Consider the following 22,678-nt stretch of genomic DNA (forward strand, 5'->3'; position numbering starts at 1 on the left):
GTGTATATATACATTAGTCGAAATGATTTAATATGGGGTGGGTAAAATAATATAAGTCAGACTTATATAGTTTTACACTACCAATTTTGCAGTGAAAAATCACATCAGACTTATGCTTAACGTGTGTTGCGTGTGTATTGTAGGAGTACCTCTTATACGTCCAGGCCAATATTGTTTGTCTTGTGTTTCTAGAATGGTTAGAACTGCCAGCCATTGTGTCGACGTTCATCAGTTTTTTATCAGAGTTTGTATTGGAACGTATTTATTATCATTTTTGAGAAAGGTGCAACAACTATGAGTGCTAAGTAAAAAATTTGTGGAAATGGCACGCAAACAAAGAGACGTTTTAAATTAGGGTAAGCTTTTTTTGAAATACTTGAAATTTATTATCAGTAATAAGTAATATTAGTTAACGAATTTGTATACCTGGGAACACTCGTCAATACTGAAAATGACACTACCGCAGAGATAAACCGCAGAATTTGCACGGCTAATAGATGCTATTTTGGGCTTAATCTCCTTTTTAAATCTACAGTTATATCAAGAAATACAAAAGTAAAACTCTACAAAACAATAATACGCCCAGTCCTAACATATGGTTCAGAAACCTGGACTTTAACAAAAAGCAATGAAAGCATGTTAGGATGTTTCGAAAGAAAAATACTAAGGCGCATCTATGGAGCGGTAAATGAAAATGGTGTCTGGAGAAGACGATACAACTTCGAACTCTATAGGATATACCAGGAACCAGATATCGTAAAACACATAAAGATAGGACGTCTGAGGTGGGTAGGCCATGTAATGCGGATGGAGCAAACCGACCCAGCTAGAAAAACGCTCCTTGATAGACCTATTGGTCAAAGAAGAAGAGGAAGACCCAGAACAAGATTCCTAGATAACATCGATGAAGACATGAGAAATATGGAAATACGTGCTTGGCGGAGGAAGGCGATGGATAGGGACGACTGGAAAAAAATTCTTGGGGGGGCTAGGACCCACACAGGGTTGTAAAGCCAAAATGATGATGAATAAGTAATATTTTCAAATTGTTACATTTTAACTAGGAGAGTGACAGAGTAATATTGTTTTAGAAAACGAGTTGTATGAATGGATCGAAATTGATGATGATTCTGATAAAGACCCTACATTTGATCCTAGTAGTAAAAACAAGAAGCATCGTTTCCCAATGGTTGATTTTGATTGTGGGGCAGGGCCGTCTACAGCACTTGATGATGTAACAAATCAGCATAAAAATAATTTAATTAAGCCAGATGTTGGAAATAGTAGACCTCTTCCCCAAACTGATTTTCAAGATAAACCTGAATTGTAAGTTGCATTTACTCGTTGAATTAAAACACGTGAAATTAAAAATGATTCTAGAAAAATTCGCCGCGAAAGAACGGAAAAACGAAATGCTGGACTGCCTTACATTACTAAAAGTGGAAAGAGACAAAGAGAAAGAAATATGTTGCCTTTGCCAAACTGTAGACGACAGTGCCAAGTTAAAATTCTTGATGAAAAGAGACTTTTTAAGGAATATTGGAAATTAAATTCCTACAATAAAAGAGCAGCGTACATTGGATCACTGGTAGAGATTGTTGACAAAGCCTTCAGTAGACCTCGAACAGAAGACCCTAATCGCCATAAATATAGCCTTACAACCAATAGATATTTCTTAGACATTGATGGAAAACGAATACAAACGTGCAAAATTTGTTTTCTCAACTCATTTGGTAAAACAAACAATTTTATTTAGTTTGTCGCAAGAAACGCATTCCATTATCTGGATTTATTAGTGATGACAGGAGGGGACGTGCAACTCCTCCATCCAAATTCTCTAAAGAAACAATGGATAATGTTCGTACACATTTATTGTCATTTCCGAGACATGAAAGCCTTTACACGAGACGAGAAAATAATAGACCGTCGCACTTTCCAATGAAAATGATGTACGACCTTTACCGAGAAGTATATCGAAGTGGAGTGTCATATCGCTATTATATTCAATTCTTTTCATGCTTTAAGATTAGCGATTAAATTAAGAAAATTGGATACTTGTGATGAATGCCACAACTTTAAGCTAAAAATAGATATTGCTACAGATGATGAGGCAAAGTGTGAACTTACTAATGAGCGAGACTACCATTTATTTTTAGCCGATGAAACATATAAACAAAAAGCAAGAGATAAACAAGTAGCAAAAGAAAATGAAAATGTCCAATGTTTAACGTTAGATCTACAGCAGTGCTTAGCTACACCGTTAATGTCAAATGCCATTGCCTTTTACAAACACCAGCTTTGGACTTTTAATTTAACAATTCATGACAATAAAACTAACCAATCACACTGCTACATGTGGCATGAGTCTACTGCTGCTCGTGGGGCCAACGAAATAGCTTCATGTATTTTTAAACATATCCAAAATCTTCCTGATGGAATTACAAAAGTAATACTATATTCGCATACGTGCGGAGGACAAAACAAAAACTCGTAGGTAGCGGCAATGATGCTAACGTTAGCTTTGCAACAGTCTCCAAGAATTTGCACAATTGAACATAAATTCATGTTGCCTGGACACTCACATATGGAAGTGGATGCTGATCATGCTGTAATTGAAAGAAAAAAACAAAATAGTAGTATTTTGCTAGCCCATCCCTATGATTGGTGTCAGCTTGTCCGATCGTGATGTCCTAGATTTTTGGTTATCGAGATGACCCAGGACGGCTTTTTAGACTTTTCAAATATGTTAAAAGGTCCTTTAGTGAAAAGAAAAAAAGACGTTGCACAGAACGATTTTAAGTGGCAACCTGTGCGTACCTTAAAGTACAGCAAACGGTTTGGTATCATCCAATTTAAAACCAGCTTGGATGATTATGAACCATACCAGGAGGTGTCGTTTTTGCGATAGAAAGCATCCGAAATATGGTTAGCTCATGGTGACAAAATCCAAAAAATAAGAAACACGTTATTGCCAATATCGAAAGAAAAGAAGGCTGATCTATTGCCTCTACTAGAATTTATTCCACCTGTTTTTCATCAGTTTTATAGGAGCTTACCTTCATCCGACTCAACTGTATCGACAGATCAAGATTTGACTGAAATCGATGCTGACAATTATCAAAATTGAAAAATTCCAAAAACTCCAACTTTTGACATTCTTAATTAAAAATGTGGGATTTTTGTTTAAGTCTTTTATTGTTTTAGGTCTTATCACTATAATAACTTACCTGTTTTGTGGTTAATTTTAAGAAAAGTAGAAGGCATTTTTGTTTCTTACTGTGTGGCAGATAACATAAGTCAATATTATATATTTGTTTCTAGTGCCAAATGTAACAAGTCACTTAAACATCAATATTTATACTGTTTATTTTATTTTAACCTAGTGTATTCGGTGTAAAATGTAAAAATGTTCATGAGGGAGTGTTAATTTTATGTTGTCTGTGGAAATATTTAACAGCTCAGACTATACAGAGGAACTGATTTTCAATTGTAGAGTAGTTTATTTCTGAAATTTAACTTCTAAAACTGCAACTATTGCAAAGTTACTCGCACCTGTTGTCAGGTTATATGGTTTGGTAACGTAAGGATATTGTAAAATAGGTTCATTTGTAAGAAGATCTTTGTTTTAGCCACATACATGATTTTTGTGTTAGACACATACATGGTCTTTGTGTTAGACACATAAAAGAACTTATACCATGATCCTCTTGGCATTATGTGCCATTTAATTAAACCCCCCTTATTGTGCTAGTCGTGGTTTGACACCGGCACAGCTACTATAATTGTCACTCTGGTGGCGCGGCCCTGACTTTCTTTCGGAATCAAGGGAGTATTGGCCCTCTCAGGTTAATTTTAATTCCTTACATCCTACGGAAATGTTAGGGAAAAAAATTCCAACAATATTAATATTGACAACGGTTATTTTGAATACCATTTTATCTACTCTACTTTCCAAATTTTCATCCCTGATCAAAATTCAGAGAGTCATGGTGTACCTCTTACAATTCCTGTCTAAATTTTTCCAGGGAAAAACTGATGCCACCTCTTCAGATTTGCTTGCCAGTTCTTCCGGAATGGAATCTGCGTTACAATACATTGTTAAGCAGGTACAAGCTAACGTTTTTTCGGATATTTTTTACTAAAATTAGATAGAATTCGCTTTTTCCCAAATCCTCTCATAAACTTACACCTTTTATTAAAAAGTATGGTATTTTGAGAGCAGGGGTCAATTACAAAAGTCTTAGTGGTCTTTTGATGTTAAACATCCGTTTCTGTTACCTAAAACTTATCTTCCAACTGATTTTATCATTAATTGGTCTAACCAAATGTATCTGCACCCTGTTTTAAAGGCATTATTTATTGTTTTAGCGTTTTTGGATTGTGTCTTAAAAAAGTGTCATTGATTGTTGTTTGTCACAGTACATTCGTTGTTTTAGGTACCGACCAAAATCTAACAACCCTTTTATGGCAAATTTGCCAACTTCCCGTGTTACTCCATTAGGTGCTTTCCTGTCTATTTGTGTGGATTTCGCAGGACCATTTTCATTATTAATATCCAAACATAGAGGTGCAAAAACATACAAGGAATATGTGTCTGTGTATTTGTGCTTACAACGGCCATTTATTTGGAAGTAACTTCAAGGCTTAGTTCTTGAGTCCTTTTTGTATCTCGACGCGGTAAATTTCTAACAATTAGAAGTGATCAAGGTACAAATTTTAAAGGAGCTAGCAATGGAATCATTAAATTAGCTCACTCTGCTTGTTCAATTTTTCACATGCGAAAAATCATGTTATTTTTTACTGTAATAATTACTATCATTCTTCACCTTAATTTTAAAATCATAACCTACTCCAACCCTTTCTACACCCAGTTCAACCCCACTCCTTTAGAAATATAGACAGTTTTAAAATAGCAAACGAAAAACACGTGCCCTCTTGCCTGCTGACTATCGCTAGCAACAGACGTTCTCTCTCTACTGTTGACCGTCACTAGCAACAGAGGTGCTCTCTTGGCTGTTGACTTTCGCTAGCAACAGACGTTCTCTCTCTCAACTGTTGACTGCCGCTTGTAACAGACATTCTCTCTTTCGCTTATAGTTACGCGAATAATACCGCGAATCCTCTTTGAATCGTATACAGACGAAAGTGTGCTCTAGCTTTTTATCTTAGTGTTAGTACCGCGAGACAGGTGTTTCTAATCCGGTAAAGATAGCTCCACCGTACGAGAAATAACCGCAAGTGAAAGCCTACAAATACTTCGAGTGTGTGTAGCAGCAGTATTGGTAAGATCTTTTATAAACTTGATTTGCTATTATTGGTATACCCCTTTACTACATATCCTAATTTATTTTGAACCAGCTCCAGTTAATACAGTCCTCATGCACTAAAATTATATTATTAATTTCACATATATACATCCTTTTTTGTATACGCTGCTCAGGCTCTTTCTCTTACCTGGAATTTTTGTCTGCGTGGCGCCCCTTATTTTAATAGGTTAGCCAAGGTCCTAGTCAAATCATTCAAGAACCATATATATCGTGTTTTGTGTACACAAATTTTAACTTACGAAGAATTATATACTCTTATTAGTTAAATAGAAGTAGTCCTTAACCCCTGTCGTTTGTGTGCAGCAAGCTCTAACCCTAATGACTTGCAGGCACTGATTCCTAGTCACTTTTAAATTTTTCTATTCTATCATTCTATTCAAGAGCGATGCAAATGGAATAGTCCTACCCCATCATAAAAAAATGAACAAGAGCCTTCTCTTCGCTAGCAATTAGCAAGAATCATAGATTTTTATTGTGGCACTGACGGCATTATACGCGTTAGTCTAAGTACAGCTTCAGATGGCATCCTAGAACGTCCGTTGGTCAAAATATGTTCACTGCCTATTTGTTAATAAGTTTTTGTTGTTCTTACTTCATTCTATCATCATTATATTTGTATTCTTCACACTTATAATTGTAGTTATTCTTAAAAACATTCGTTTTAGGTGGAAGAATGTTTGGAAAAGTATTTGATGTTTACTTTAATACTTTATATATTTTGTTTTATTATTCTTAATAGTTTCCACGTATGTCCTTATTTAAAAGCTACTTATATTCTTTAAACTTTCCACGTTAAAATGGCAACTCGAACATATTTCGTAACAGCATGAAGATTTTGTGGTAACGACGATAATAAATTAGAAGATACCCATATGTGGGAAGTATCGTTATCTTTTACTCCGAATTATGTTTCAACATTACCTACGAATTCGAAAATGTCTTGGTATTTATCACTTCAAGAAGACTTGCAAACCAAATGGACCCAAACGTATTCTTGACCACCCTTGAGTTTTTCATAAGCAAAGGAGACGCCTCGTTTTCATATTCAGGAAAAGTACCCACACAAGAGCACCAGAGTTCAGTCTTCGACTCTTGAGTGCACAACATATCCAGTTTCTACTACACGAGTCCATTCCACAACAAATCCGGCTTCGTCGACGGGTACAGCTACAATTGAAACAATGAGATGACTGGTTATTGAATAAATTCCTTTTGCTTCCTTTTAAAGTAAGATAAATGTCAGATGCATAAAGAATCTTGGTAACAATGTACAAAAATAAATATGTTCAATAATATACAAATTATATAAACAAAGCTACTTGACATTTATACAATTAAATGCAACATAAAAATATAAGAATTAATAATTGATAGACTAATACGAACAAGGTAGACCAAGAATATGGTTGGTATGTTTGGTAAAACGCGAAAGTGATCCAATTCAGATAAACGGATACTAGAGTCATCGTATGAGTTGTATAATATACAACTCATACTTGGTTTCTCTACCAACTTTCTCTTTTTTAATTATATCTGTTTTATTAAAAAATTGTATAGTTTTTAGGCAGCAAAGTGATTTTAGCAATATTTTTATTGAACCGTATAAACGAAATTATAATAAAAGGAAAACACTGAGAAACTAAAAATACACCGAAAAGGGAGACTAAAAATGAATAAGCTAACAAGTTATTCTTCGGTAATTTATAATAATACATACCACTGCATAATGGATTCTTGCCTTTGACTTGCAATAGCTGGATCTGTGGAAGATCCGTCTTCTTCCATGATTAATTTCTGTAACAAAAACCGTGAATCTTTCTTGGGATATATTTCTTTTTGCGCTAATTCAGCCAGCTGATCTTTTTGAAAATTTTTAAACTTGGTATTATCTTCTTTATCCTGAAATGCCTACGATGTAATAATAATATTTTACTCTAAATTTGACATGAAAGTTTTGACATTTAAGTCACAGATAGACAAATATATTTGGACCAATAATCATTTTTGAATATCTGTATTTATTTAAACAAAATGTAATGCAATATTTGACAAATTATAAAGATCAAAATAAATAGTTATGATCTAAATTATCTGTATACAAAAAAATAGATTACATGTTGGAAGTTAGATTAAATAGAATTAAGTGTTGATCAAAAATTGTTAAACAATGTTTTATAAAGATGTGTGTAGAATATTAATATACGACTGCCATTAAAACGGAAACAATATTTTTTTTCGATTTATATTGGGTCATTATACCCTTATCACCAGTTAGTGTTTGTTGAAAAAATTGTAATGGTATATATACACTACCGAGCATAAAATTAGGGTCACCCCGTAATTTGGATTTATTTTAGAAATTATTATTCTGTTTTAACTATTTTCGGTTGTAATATAGTTTACTAACGGATTGCTTAAAGAAAACAACGTTTTTGTCGTTTAAAGTTTATTAAAAATAATGAAAATGTAGAATTTTCCTTTGATATACTAAATATTGAAAAGGGACAATTTTAATTTAATGTCCTTTTTGTTGAAAAAAAGAAATTTTAAGAACTTCAGTAGCGAGTACTCCCTCCCCTGGCAGTGATAACAGCTTGCAAACGACGAGGCATGCTTTGGATCAGATTTTGGATCACATTCTGCGGAAGATTATTCCATTCTGGTACCAATATGTCACGAAGCTCTCTCCAATTATTGGGGGCCGGCACATGACTCCGTAAATGTCTCTTCATCTCATCCTAAACATGTTCTATGGGATTGATATCTGGACTGCGAGCAGGCCAAACAAATCGTGTGATTTGAACCTCGTCAAGATACACAGTAATTATCCTAGAAGTGTGGGGCCGTGCATTATCATGCATAAATGTTGCGTCGTCTCCAAGAATAACCATAAACGGTAAAACATGGTCTACCAGAATCTGTGTCAAGTACCTATGCGCTGTCAATATCCCATTCTCGATAAAGACTAACTCCGTGCAAGCATCAAACGATATGCCTCCCCATGCCATAACTGACCCTCTACCAAATGGAAGACGCTCGGCAACATATGCTTGAGCATATCTCTCGCATGGACGTCGCCACACTCTTACACGTTTGTCTGAGCCCGTAAGACAAAATCTCGATTCATCGGAAAACAATACACGACTCCAATCCTGCATTGTCCAAGCTAAGTGTTCTCGTGCAAAATTCAATTTGGCAATTCGGTGTTCACGGGAAAGCGGCGGTCCAGTTACTCTAGTTCAAGAAGATAAACCAGCAGCATTAAGTCGTCTTCTAACTGTCCATTCACTTATGTGTTTACATTTCTCACTTCTTGCAGATGATTTCGAAGAGAAACTGCCGTGACCGTTCGGTTTCTCAAAGCATTAGATACGACAAAGCGGCCATCTCTAGCTGTTGTTATCCTGCCTCGACCTGAACCAGGTCTTCGAGTAAGCAGACCGGTCTCTTCGTACCGTTGCCATACTCGTTGCACACTCGAGAGACTTACACCAACGTTTCTCGCAGTTTCGCGCTGACCGTGGCCATCTTCTAACGCCGCCACAATTCTTGCCTCCACAACAGCATTTATGCTCATTGCAATACACTGACAGTGATAACAATACACAAACAATTTACAATTGACGTTAAAACCATAGAAACAAAAACTGTGCTGATAACCGTTTTTAGGAATTAGGCTAAGGAGCCCTTTTTATCTCAAACGCTTGTCGAAACAACAACGACAACAATTTTTCTTTCAAGAAATCCATTAGTAAACTATGTTACAACCGAACAACCGAAAATAGTTAAAACAGAATAATAATTTCTAAAATAAATTCAAATTACGGGGCGACCCTAATTTTATGCTCGTTAGTGTATATATATATATATATATATATATATATATATATATATATATATATATATATATATATATATATATATATATATATACATATTATATATATATATATGCATATTATATATATATATATATATATATATATATATATATATATATATATATATACATATGTTCGAAAAAATTTTCGTCAGGTAACTGAAAACTACTAAGTTCTTGGGAAGAACCGCATTAAGAATTTAAAACTCGACACTGAGGAGTAGGCGATTGGAGACCTAAGTGCCGTTTGACGATTCTTGTATTTCCACAGAATATGATACTCGTACGTCACGAGTGAGAAGAGTGGGCAGATTGAGACTACGACTTTGAACGGAACCATATCCCTCTTAACGATGGCTCCAAAATGGGTGGATCCACTAGAGGGAAGATAGTTTTTTCTACCATTTAAAAAATTTTCCAATTGGCATTTTTCAATACTCTGGACTAAATCTATAGTATTTCACATTTTAAAAAACAACCTCGTCTCAATCCAGAGTCTTACAAATCCATTTCCCTCACCTGTGGAAGGGGAAAACTGTTGAAAAAAATAATAAACTGTAGGCTACTGTGAATAAAATTTTTCATAATGAACATGAAAAGAGATGACCTAGAGAGAATGGACCTAGAGAGCGAAATTCGTGAGGAATTTGCAATTAAACAATTATGCATTGCCATAAGTTTTGACCTAAAACGAGCATTTCATACATGTTAAAGATATAACATTTTAGAAAAGCTACACTCCTGGAATATCAAAGGTTATACTTTAGCTTATATCCAAAACTTTCTAAAAAAATAACTTTACAAGCAAAAGTAAATAAAAATGTTTTTCCAATATTCATGTTAAGCAGAATGGTACTCCTCAGAGGTCTGTAATACGTCTCACATTATTTTTAGTTGCCATTATTAACATAATAAAAGACATACCCAAACAACTACTACATGTATACTCAAACTATAGACTAGTTGTCTTTATCAAAAGAACAAATATCACATGTAAGTCCTCAATTCTGCAGAAAGTCCTTAAACAATCAAAAATATGGTCCCTAAACATTGGTTTTAAATTCACAGACTCAAAAGTCATTGAAAAAATATTTTACAAGAAAACATTAGCAACTTCACCCGATATCTTCAACCATGACAAAAAACTTGTTTTTTAATAATACACACCATTACAACTATTTAGATAGCAACTCTAGTTAGTAGAGTTTTTATTAGAGAAATGAAAGAGACAGTGACAAACATTTTGAAAACGAGTGACAGGATCATGTCAGTGCATTTTGTACAAGGAGGCAATCCAAAAAAGGCTACGAGACAATACACAGTGGTCGAGAACTAGAAACGATGCTTGAACTGGCTGCGTGAATATAACGATTGTTAACGAATTCTTTGAAAAGGGAAAACGTCAAATTATCACATAAAATAAAAGGTTTTAATCGATTGCTCCATGGAAAAAAGTATATATTTAGTAATATAAGGACAGACATGTAATATTTAATGAGAACAAAAGACAAAAACAAGTTTCTTGTTATGTACATTAAAATAAAAAAGCGAAACAAAGCCAGAAGATGGAGGAGAGCAGCAAAATATGAAGTAGGTTGTATTAAAAAATTAAGAAGAAAAAGTATTCAAAGTAAAAATAATAATATTCCTAGTTCAAATTGGAGAAATATGATATTAGATATACTGCAATTAAAATATTTTGAAGAACCTAAGGAGAAATTTGAGGGTACTCTCTTACACACTCAATACACACTCTACTTACTAGTTGTGGTCAAACTAAGTCCAAAAAAAAGTCGAACAAAGAAGAAACGGTTATGAATAATGACAAGTCTAGCATGTAAGAAAACGAACTCCCAAAGTACAGAGAACCAGATCTGACCAAACAACTATTAAAACTAATCCAAAAAATAATAGAATAAAACAGACTTCCTCGAGAATGGAGATCAAGCATCTTTATATCTCTCTTTAAAAAGAGATACAAATCGGACCCAAAAAATTACAGAGGAATTAATTTATTAAACGTAATACTTAAATTAATAACCAAAGTGACAAAAATTAAACTGAATGAAATAATTATAAACACTAGCTGAAGAACAACAAGGTTTTAAGTCGGGAAGATCATGCACCGACGCTATTTTTATAATGGTTCAAGTGCAAGACAAAACACTAGAATAGAACACACCGGTATATCTATGTTTTGTATACCTTAAGAAGGTATTTGACAGGGTCAAATAAAAGAACGTTATACACTTTTTACGCAAGAAAGATACATATAGGAATAATCAAAACTATCGAAAATATCTAACAAAACCACACAATAAAAGTAAAAGTAGAAGAAAAACTAACTGACTCTACTGAAGCTGACAATGAAATAAAACAAGGAGATTCCTTAAGTCCTCTATTGTTTAACCTTATGAATGAAATAATAAAAAAGTAAGAACTAAAAGTAATACAAAATGGAGAAAAAAAACAACTTAAAATAATCTGCTAAGCATACAACTCAATACTACTCTCTCAAAATGAAGATGATCTACAACGCATGCTGCACCAATTTAATATAACCGCCAGAAAAGTTAACATATTGATTTCCCCAAAAAAGACAAAATGCATGGATATTATAGAAAAAATTTACTAAGATGAAAACAGAAGTAGAAGATCAAGTGAATAGAGCAAACAGAGCCGCAAGTTGCCTGAATGAAACAATATAGAGAAATAAAAATATCGGAAAAGAAATTAAAGGCAGAATTTACTAAACATTCATCAGACCAATAGTGACATACGCGACAGAAGCACGACCTGACACAGAGAGGATAAAAGGATGTTAGAAGTAGCAGAGATAAAAACTTTTAATGAAAAATTGATGCGAAAACACTATACAGGATAGAGCTAGAAGTACAGATATACGACGTAGATGCCAGATGGAGAACATCAGGGACTAGGTAAGAAATAGAAGAGTAAAATGGAACCATCACATAAGCCGAATGACAACAAACAGAGTAGTTCAGACGATAAGAGATGGTTCCTCAATAGAAAGACGATCAGGAGAAAGACCAAAGAAACGATGAAAGTACAGCTTAATGGAGCCACATTAAAAAAACAGACATAATCATGCCTACATACAAAGAACAAGAAGAAGAAGAAGAAGAGGTAAGAAAAAAAATTGGGCTTAAACAAAAAAAGCTTAACAAGAAATACTGGTGCATTAAAAATATGTTAAAAAACCATCAAAGAACGCAAAAAATGATTTGAAACACTACAAAAAGTAGTAAATGTAAAGTAGTTAGTTAGACCAGCTGACATCCGTGAGGAAGTGTGGACAGAGTTAAAAGAGACAATTTAATATGAAAAGTTAGCTTACATTTTTGTTTTAATAAAATAATGTAACAAGGGTAATTTATAGACAAATACGTAAAAAACAGAAATATATGAAAATCAGTTTGAATTTATGCCAGACTAAACACGTGCAATTTTGGTTATAAAATATTGGAATAAATAAAAAAAGTTCACATAATATTCATTAATCTTGAGCATTGATAAGAAACCTCTAGAGTTAAATATTATATGTACATGTACATATAATTAAAAAACAATCAATTGATTTTAATGAAAATTACATTACATGAAAACAAAACAATTCAGATCCTTTTCTGGATGTGTGTCTGTGTGTCTGTGAAAGATATGGCACGGAAATAAGTCCATCAGCCACAGAATGTTTTATTTATGTTTAAAGATATTTTTTGTTCTTGTTTGTTGTTATTTTTTGGATTTATGTATAAGTCACTGAATATACAGTGATGAGTGTCTTACCATCCGGCTTTTTAACATAAGAGATAGAAAACACAGTTACCTTGTGAAATAAAAAGAGATGAAACTCGTAGAGGTGAGAAATAATCGATAGAAACCTATAATTTACATTACATTACATTACCATTATCGATAGTCTCACACCTTTAGACGTTAGCTTCGAGCTAAATCACCTCGGTCATAATTATTATGTGTAACGTCGAATGTGTGACGTATTTCCATTTTTTAATTTCGGATAAAGTAAAAACTGATTGGCCACAATAAAGCAAAATATGAATAAAATAATTTAATTAATAGTGATTATTTAATCTAAAGGTTTAAATTATTAACGAAGAATAATTTCTACTATGATTTGAACAGCAGCAGAACAATAACCCAAACTGTCACTAAATAGTTATAAAAGTCTGATGGATCAGAGTTCGAGACACGATGTTCTCATCCAGGCGCTTAGGGTTCGAATCCAATATGAAGGTTTTACTTTTTTAAAAACTAAAATTTGAAACATTTATTTCAGTCTTTATTAGAAGTGTTTATAGTAAAACATGAAAATTTTATTGAAAAAACAATGTCGTACTTTCGAAAATAAAGTAAAAATTCTTCAAACATAGAAGAACGTTCTAAATAAATGTACTTACAAAAAATGTTTAAATAGGTAGAAATTCTATAAAAATATTCTAAATAAACGTATTTTATTGTAATGAAATGTATTTACAAAAAATGTTCGAATAAGCCTCCATTAGTAGCAGAACAATAACCCAATCTATTATAAAAGTTTCGTCTAACATTAGTTAATGTTTCTGGACTAATACCTTTCATTGAATCAAAGATCTTTTCTCTTAATTGTTGAAGAGAATTAGGCCTATCGTCTTCAATTCCATATAGTTTGAACTTGATATATCCCCACATAAAAAAATCACAAGGTGCAAGATCAGGTGATCTTGCAGGCCAAAAAATATCTCCGTGACCACTAACCAATCGATTAGGAAAAGTCGCACTGAGATATTCACTGACAATGCGAGAATTATGTGCAGGACAACCATCGTGTTGAAACCATATGGAATCGAAAAGTATTGGTAAATTACGAAGGGCTGAGACAATTTGATTTTGCAGAAGTTCCAAGTATTTCCGCCCAGTCAACATACCGTCAATAAAAAATGGACCAATGACATGATTCCCTATTATGCCTCCCCAAACATTTACTTTTCGAGGACGCTGGGTACGAGCGACATAAATCTGACGAGGATTTCCTCGAGACCAATACCGAGCATTTATTGAATTGTGACGGCCATGCAATGAAAACGTACATTCATCGGTGAACAAAACGTTCTCTAAAAAATGATCATCTTGATGTGACATTTCCATTGCATGCCAGACAACAATTTGCACTTTTTCCTCGGCCGTTAAAACCATTTTTACGAATTGTTTTTTCAATAAAAAGTTTCTGTTTACCGTGCAAAAACAATTCTCGATATGTTATTATTTGATGGCTGAAGGCTTGATGATTTGGTTAGCTGTAAAGCAGGCAGCTGTTCGCGCGCATCCATTCCAATGTTATCAATTGTTTTGAAAATCATTACCTGTACAAAGGAATTGGTATTAACACTGAGAATTTAGTGATGGATTTGACATTAAACAGTCTTCACCGGATTATTTTGCATTCACAACTGAAGACTGTAAAACTGGAATTTAATTATTTTGTATTTCTGTTTTATAACATTGGAATAAGAATAAATTGTAAATAATGAGTTTTTCGAAAACTTGTTACCTAATATGTATCATATTTTTTATTATTTTTTGATTTAATAAAACAAAAATTTTATCCTTGGTGTGAATTGAACCCCAATCTTCTTGTCAATAGACCACGTCTCTAACTATCAAGCCAATTCCACATACTTGTTTTCGAACTGAACATACCTACCTTTAGTTTAGTCAAATATTTCAGTTGAGTTATTTTTATTATTAAACTTAAAGATTTATAATTTAAAATCGCTACTAATTAATGTTTATTACTATAATATATCTTAATTTATTCAATCATTTATTCTAGCATCAGAAATTATTAAAATAAAATATTTTCGAGGTCATCCGTATAATTATGACTGAAGTCAAATAGATACGTCTAATAACTAGCCTTATCTCGTACTATCTCACAACTCAATCTGTCTTCTATCCTTTCCGCTATTTTGCCGGGTGGTAAGACACTCATCACTGTATACTAATTTATATTTCTACTTTTACATCTTTAATAAAATTTATTAGCAGTTCTAAGGTTTCTCTACTAGCAGTTGACAAAATGTGTGATACACTTAACGAAAGCAAATATTTCATTTCGATAAGAGTGCGAATTAATTTATTAGATTTTTCTAAATATTTGTTGCAGCCAAAGAAAATTTACTTAAGATCTTCGTAAGAACTTATATCACAACTGCAGGATAGTGTCGCTAATATGCCTAGCTTAAATAAATGAGACGGAAATCGATCGAAAAACCCACCACTCTTCGAGTGTTCCTTAATTTATATTGGATTGACGGTCGTACTCCTTTTCTCGATGTATATATATATATATATATATATATATATATATATATATATATATATATATATATATCCCTATATTGTAATATATCCCTTACTGTATAAATATTGCAAAATACTTCATTTTGTACTGCTTTCTTAGCTAAGAATAACAGCTTTTTGATTTTCTGGTACATCTATATGGCCTCTAATTATGTTTTTTAAACAACATAATATAAAACACGTTATTCCTTAAAATTTTATGTTTTCTATAGACTCCAATGCAGATTTAGAGTCTTTTAATATTACTCATTTATGTATGTTACTGTATGTTAATCAGGTGACACCCTTTATAATGGCAAAAAGTACTAGGCTGGTACAAATGCTACAAACAGGTAGTTATTTATATATATATATATATATATATATATATATATATATATATTATATATATATATATATATTATATACAGTAACACCTCCCTTAACCGAAACCTTTTTAACCGAAACCTCGTTTAACCGAAACGGCTGTGTTTCAATAATTTCGTCAATAAAAAGTAAATTTTTATCGCAAAACGTAAACAGTTCCATTAATTTCACCCACCGATTGATGCCTATGTGTTGGGAAATCAAAAAAACCAAGAGCTCTAAAAGATATTTCCGAAAAAGCACTTCCAGCTTTTTATAGAGGCCAAAAAAGATCATGGATGTCGACCACTTTATTTTCAGAATGGTTCGAACATGAATTCGTCCCAAGTGTAAAATCCTTTTTAAAATCAAAAAACCTTCCCATCAAAGCATTGTTGCTTGTTGACAATGCGCCAACTCACTCTCAAAATCTACAAAATGGTCAGATTTTTGCCACCGAATGTCACGAGCTTAATTCAGCCGTTAGACCAGGGAGTAATAGAGACATTCAACAGATATCATAGAGGAACATCCTTAAGACATCTGTTATTACAGAAGACAAATGAATCCAAAAGTGTTGATTCTCAATCTTTAACAATGAAACATGTTGTTTATTGGTGTGCTTAGTCGTGGGCCAAGATCAAATCTTCAAATGCTGGAACAACCTTTTTGATTGAATTTTGATTGACGATCCTGAAGAAGAAAATGATAAAGAAACGACAGAAAAAATTAAAACTTTAATAAAAAATTTTGCCGGGATGTGAAGAAATTAACCAAGAAGAGATACGTGAGTGTTAAGCAGCTGATGACTCAGAAAGTGAATTCATCGACCAGGACATCATTGATATGGTTCTTCATTTACACAACCTGAGCGTATTAGACGACGAAGATGACAACCCAACAGACAACAAGCAGTACGAGACCGCCGACTCGCGCTGCCTTCAATGATTTTCAATGCCGTAGAGGTAAGAACTTTATACAATAGGCCTAATTAGTTAGGGACACGATTAGGTTCTTAATTTTTGTTGTCTTTGTATAAAGTTTTGTCCTTTTCAGATTGCTTTATGTTTCGTCGAACAATCGAATGAGGCAAACTCATGACGTTCTGCAAATGACTGATGAAGAGATATAGCTGCAAAACATCGTTGTCAAAAAAAAAACGCAAAAGAAAATAGAAGATTTCTTTAAAAAAGCATGTTAAACTTGTCCATTTCCCTTAATTTTATTACTTTATTCTGTATTTACTTATTAGAAATCATTACGAAATCAGCTCATAGTATTTTTTAATACTTATACTTTGACCAAGAATACCATAAAAAACAATTTTATTTTTAACCGAAATTCTTGTTATCCGAAACGGCCTCCCCCCCAATTATTTCGGTTAACGGAGGTTTTACTGTATATATATATATATATATATATATATATATATATATATATATATATATATTATATATATATATATATATATATATATATTATATATATATATATTATATATATATATATATATATATACAGTATACTCCCTCTATAAAGAACACGGTTATTACGAGGTTTCGCTTATAACGAGGTACATTAGATGTCCCGTGAAATTTCTATTGAACTATAATCCTCTATAGCGAGGCAAATTTGGTTATAACGAGAGAAAATAAGATCGAAAAACGTGTTTTTTTACGGTTTTGACCCAGCCATGGTCATAAATAAATACACTTTTTAACTGCACCGCAATAAACTTAACTGCCGCCTGCAATAAACTTCTTTACAATAAATACAACTGTTTCACATCTTTAGAAAATATGATAGATACAATGATACTGACAATTTAAAGCAGTCAAAAATGACAGACTTCTTCCAATTGCAGAAGCAATAGTTTATTATTCTCCTTTAAAATACGCTTTATACATTATGTAGTTGGAAAAAAATGTAGGTACAGATTTTTTGTTTTAACGTATATCATTGACAATAAAAATAAACAACTCTTTTTTGTTTTAACGTAATTCATTGACAATAAAAGTAAACAACTTTTTTTCAAAAATGCCATTCAAACAATATTTATTAGCATCTTATATTGCTCCGAATGGCTTCGCTATAGGAAGTTATTGTTTTAGAAAACTACATATTCATATATATTCACAGTATTATTGTTGTCTGATATAACGAGATCGGCTTATAACGAGGTAATTTGTCTGCCATTTCAGTTCTCGTTATAGAGGGAGTCTACTGTATATATATATATATATCATGATTGGTTTGTATTTTGCATAAATATTTCACAACCAACACCTTCCTACGTCTGAGATCCATCTGTAAATATAAGAGTTTTGTCATCGAAATCACCTCGTTTAGATTTTAAGAGGATGTAAGTTATTTGATGAGACTTAGTATACTTGAGAATTATAATTCTGTGTTTTAATTAATGATTTAAAAAGTAATGTTGTCAAATAAATACTTAAGCTCCACCATTGTGCTCAAATCAACCAACAGTAAACCAAATGATATATTTTGATAATTATCAACAACAATATCAGGTGCAGCCAATAGTTGCCCAACAAACCAACTTTTCTTATTCTGCATCAAACTTTCAAGCTAACTTAAACTTAAAAACAATCCAGGAACACAGATTTAATATGACTCTGAGATTAAATAATAAACACCCATGGAAAACAATAAGATCAAAAAGAAAAAGGCTTAAATATTAAGATTTAAAAGAAGAAGCTCTAATTACACTCTCAAACAGGTTTCAGTCACTTTCACAGAAAAACTCCGTAAATGACGTGAATGAGTACAGCAAAATGATAGATAATTTAGCTCAAGCAATAGAAGTAGAAACTTATTTTACTAAAGCCTTAACAAACAACACATTAAAAATTTACCAAAGACGCTTGAATCCTACAGAAAAGTAATACATCACGTACGAGGAGAAAACATCGTCCACCATACATACCAACCTTAGGAAGAGAAAGCATACACAGCAGTTATTCAAGACCTACACCACTCCTTTCCGATAGATGAAATTAAAGCGGAAATCCAGAAAAAGGGTCATAAGATTAGAAACGTTACAAATGTCTGACACAGATTGAGCCGTGAACCATTACCATCATTTTTTGTGGACCTCGAGCCTCAAACGAACAACAAATAAATTTTAAACTATAGTATATATTATTATAACATTGTAAAATAAGGGTAGAACCATCGAGAATTAAAAGAAATATGTACACAATGTACACGATGTCAAGGATATGGTCACATTAAAATGTAGTGTGCAAAACTATATAATTGCTTTAAAAGCGCTGGATCACACAACACAAACGCTTTTTTAAAACCTAATTGGAACACAAATTTATAACAATAACAGCAATAATAATTCCTTTGAATTTTTCATGAAAATGATAAATGATGCAGCTTCTAAGTCAATGAAATCTCATTCAGGTAAAAGTAAAAAACCTCCAAATCCTATTTGGTGGGATAATGAATGCACCTTAATTGTTAATAATAGGAAAGATGCATATCTGCAATATAAAAATACCACGAATTACGAAAATTATCTCAAATTCAAGCATATTCAGGCTAAAGCTAAATTACTTTTCAAACAAAAACAACAATTATGCTGGAAAAATTTTATTAATAAATTAAATAAAAATACCCCAGTATCAAAAATTTGGAGTTTTATAAAAAAAATATCTAACAAAAACTCAACTTTTAAAAAAACATCCTATATCTGAAGAACTAATAAACCAAATTTTTGATATTGTAGCACCTAGTTTTGTCCCAAATATGCTTGAAGGACCGAAAGAAAACATTGTCAGCCACTATATGGATGCATCTTTTGATACAACGGAATTTGAAGCTGCAATTAAGACCTCTAGATGTACTGCTCCGGGTAATGATTTTGTTAAATATGACATTATTAAAAATCTCCCCCAAGTTGCAAAAGAATTTATAATAAATATATACAATGATTGGTGGGTGAATGCAAACTATATCGAGCAACTTAAACAAATTACCATTTGTTTAATTTTAAAACCAACTAAAGATAAAAATATGCCTTCTTCTTATCGCCCTATATCTTTTTTGTCATGTATAACTAAAACATTTGAAAGAATGATAAAAACAAAACTGGAGTGGTACATAGAGTATAACAATATTTTACCTAGTACTCAATATGGTTTTAGAAGGGGATATGGTACTTTGGATGCAGTAACTCATTTAGTAAATGACATCCAAATTACTTTTTCTGGTAACAAGTATCTAGCTTGTTTATTCCTAGATATAAAAGGGGCTTACGACTCTGTAAATATAAATATACTTAAACAAAAAATGATTAGTATTGGTCTTAGTGAAACGACTGCCCTAAATATATTGCAACTATATTTTTCTAGACATGTCTATATTAGAGATCATAGAAATGTGTTACATGGTCCAAGGATTGTTTATCATGGGTTACCACAGGGATCAGTACTTAGCCCTATACTATTTAATATATATTCTGCCAATATTCATTCACTATTTCATAACTCCGTAAATTGCATACAATATGCAGATGATATATGTATATACACCATCCAAAATAGTTATGAAGCATGCACGGAAGCTCTTGAGAATATTATGCATAAGGTAAGTATATGGACAGAAGAAACAGGCAAGACACTTTCAACAGAAAAATGCTCTATCATGTTTTTTACCAGGCATAGACTACGTGCTCCAGAGAGATTAACTCTGTGTGAACGTACCCTGTCGGTAGTTAAAGAGTTTAAGTATTTAGGTATTATTGTTGACACCAAGTTACTATGGTCGAGCCACATAAGTCACTTAATAAAAAAATGTGAGAAAGGCTACAATTTACTTAGGTGTGTAACAAATCGAAGTTGGGGTGCAGCTCCTGGTATAGCTTTATTATTTTATAGAGCCTACGTGCGTTCTATGATTGACTATGGATGTTGTTTATACGGATCCTCTTGTAATACCAATCTAAACAAAATAAACAGAGTTCAATATAAATGTCTTAGAACTTGCATCGGTGGGATGGTATCATCACCGGTGAAAGCAATACTGGCAGAGTGTAATGAGTTACCTTTGGACGTACGTCGGCAACGGTTATCACAAAAATATCTTTTAAAACTAAAATCCCTTGAGTCAAACATGATCAACAAATTAAGTGATATTGCAAAAGAATACCTAACAAACCGTTATTGGAAACTAAAAAATTCTCCCCCACTTGCAGAAGCTTTTGTTGAGACTAATGCTTATCACATTTCTTTTAGTATAAATAAAAAATTGCCTAAATAAATAAAAAAGTATAATATACCCTTTAGATCACTAATAAAACCACACAGAGTTATAATACCCCATTATACAGAATATGATCATATAAACCATACCCTTTTAAAATCTATATTGGATGGATTAGTCAATAAGATATTTATATATACAGATGGATCTAAAACAAAACACGGAGTTGGTTGTGGAGTTTTTATTCAAAATACAAAACAATCATTTATGTTTAAATTACCATCAATATGCAGCATATATACTGCTGAACTTATAGCAATTTTGAAGGGCATTACTTGGTTAATATCAAATAATTTACGAGAGGGGGTAATACTAACTGATTCTAAGTCAGCCTTGGAGTCAATAAAAAGCATACAATTTGAAAGAATGAAATGCGCTATATTATGCAATTTAAAAAAATTGATAGCAGAATTAAACATAACATTTGTATGGGTCAAAGGCCATATAGGTATACTAGGTAATGAAAAAGCTGATAGTTTGGCCAAGGAGGCAGTACAAAACGGAGTTCATTGTAATATTTGTACAATACGTGACATCTCTAATTTGATTAAAAATAAAATAATGTTAAAATGGGAACGACAGTGGGAAAACGTTGTAGAGAACTCACAAAATACGTATTTTAAAATACATCCAACCCTACCATCTCCACCCCAATATATTTTCAACTATTCCACGTCAAAATTCTTTTCGGCAAGTGTTTTTCGACTTAAAACAAATCATGGGCGATTTCCATCGCACCTTGCTAAGCTGGGCATTATACAGTCATCGGCCTGTAGTTGTGATCAGAACTCTTACGGAGATCTCAACCATATATTCTTCGGTTGCAAAAAACATGTAAAAAAATCACATGATTTAATTCGTAAACTAATTAAAATGAAATATTTTCTTCCATTAAATTTATCACATATTTTATTAACTGCCAATAGAAACACTTTAGAACTTCTAGTAAATTTTATTAAAGAAATAAAAATAGAAATTTAAAGCAGCATAACTCACAACTTTGTATTCATATTAAAAGAAAAGTTTTGTATACAACTTTATGTGGCAAATGGACTTGATTCCGTGCCATTATCCTTCCACACACATACACACACAACACAAAGGACTGCAAGAGATCAAAAAACACGCCAGCACTGACTGCAACGGGGATCATCCTTCTAATTATAGAGGATGTTCTGTTTATCGTAAACTACTAAATGCCAGATACAATGACAAATCAAAACAAATCACCACTCAAAATTCTATCAACAGTCCCAGTGTAAATAGACCTACCCAGCATCATGCTCATAATTTCAACAGAATCAGATATAGAGATGCTGCCATTGGAAACATAAATGCAGATAACAAAAATAACAACAGTGAATTAGCAGATAAACTATCAAATTCCTTAGACAAATTGAAATATTTCCTAGACAAATTCAATATGTTCTTTCAACTCTTAAAACAAAATAGC

General features: G+C 32.6%; 1 protein-coding gene across 2 annotated transcripts in view; it reads right to left on the bottom strand.

The window, feature by feature from the left end:
- LOC140438320 (uncharacterized) overlaps positions 1-22,678 on the bottom strand; it is a 45,523-nt gene that overhangs the window by 6,441 nt on the left and 16,404 nt on the right. The window contains exon 4 of one of the 2 annotated variants that reach the window (XM_072528003.1): positions 7,045-7,226. In XM_072528003.1, coding sequence (XP_072384104.1) covers positions 7,045-7,226 — 182 coding nt within the window. Of the gene's footprint in view, positions 1-7,044; positions 7,236-22,678 lie in introns of both variants that reach the window. The other variant, XM_072528001.1, reaches the window with a different exon arrangement.

This window comes from Diabrotica undecimpunctata, chromosome 4, assembly GCF_040954645.1.
Source record: "Diabrotica undecimpunctata isolate CICGRU chromosome 4, icDiaUnde3, whole genome shotgun sequence".
Lineage (NCBI taxonomy): Eukaryota > Metazoa > Arthropoda > Insecta > Coleoptera > Chrysomelidae > Diabrotica > Diabrotica undecimpunctata.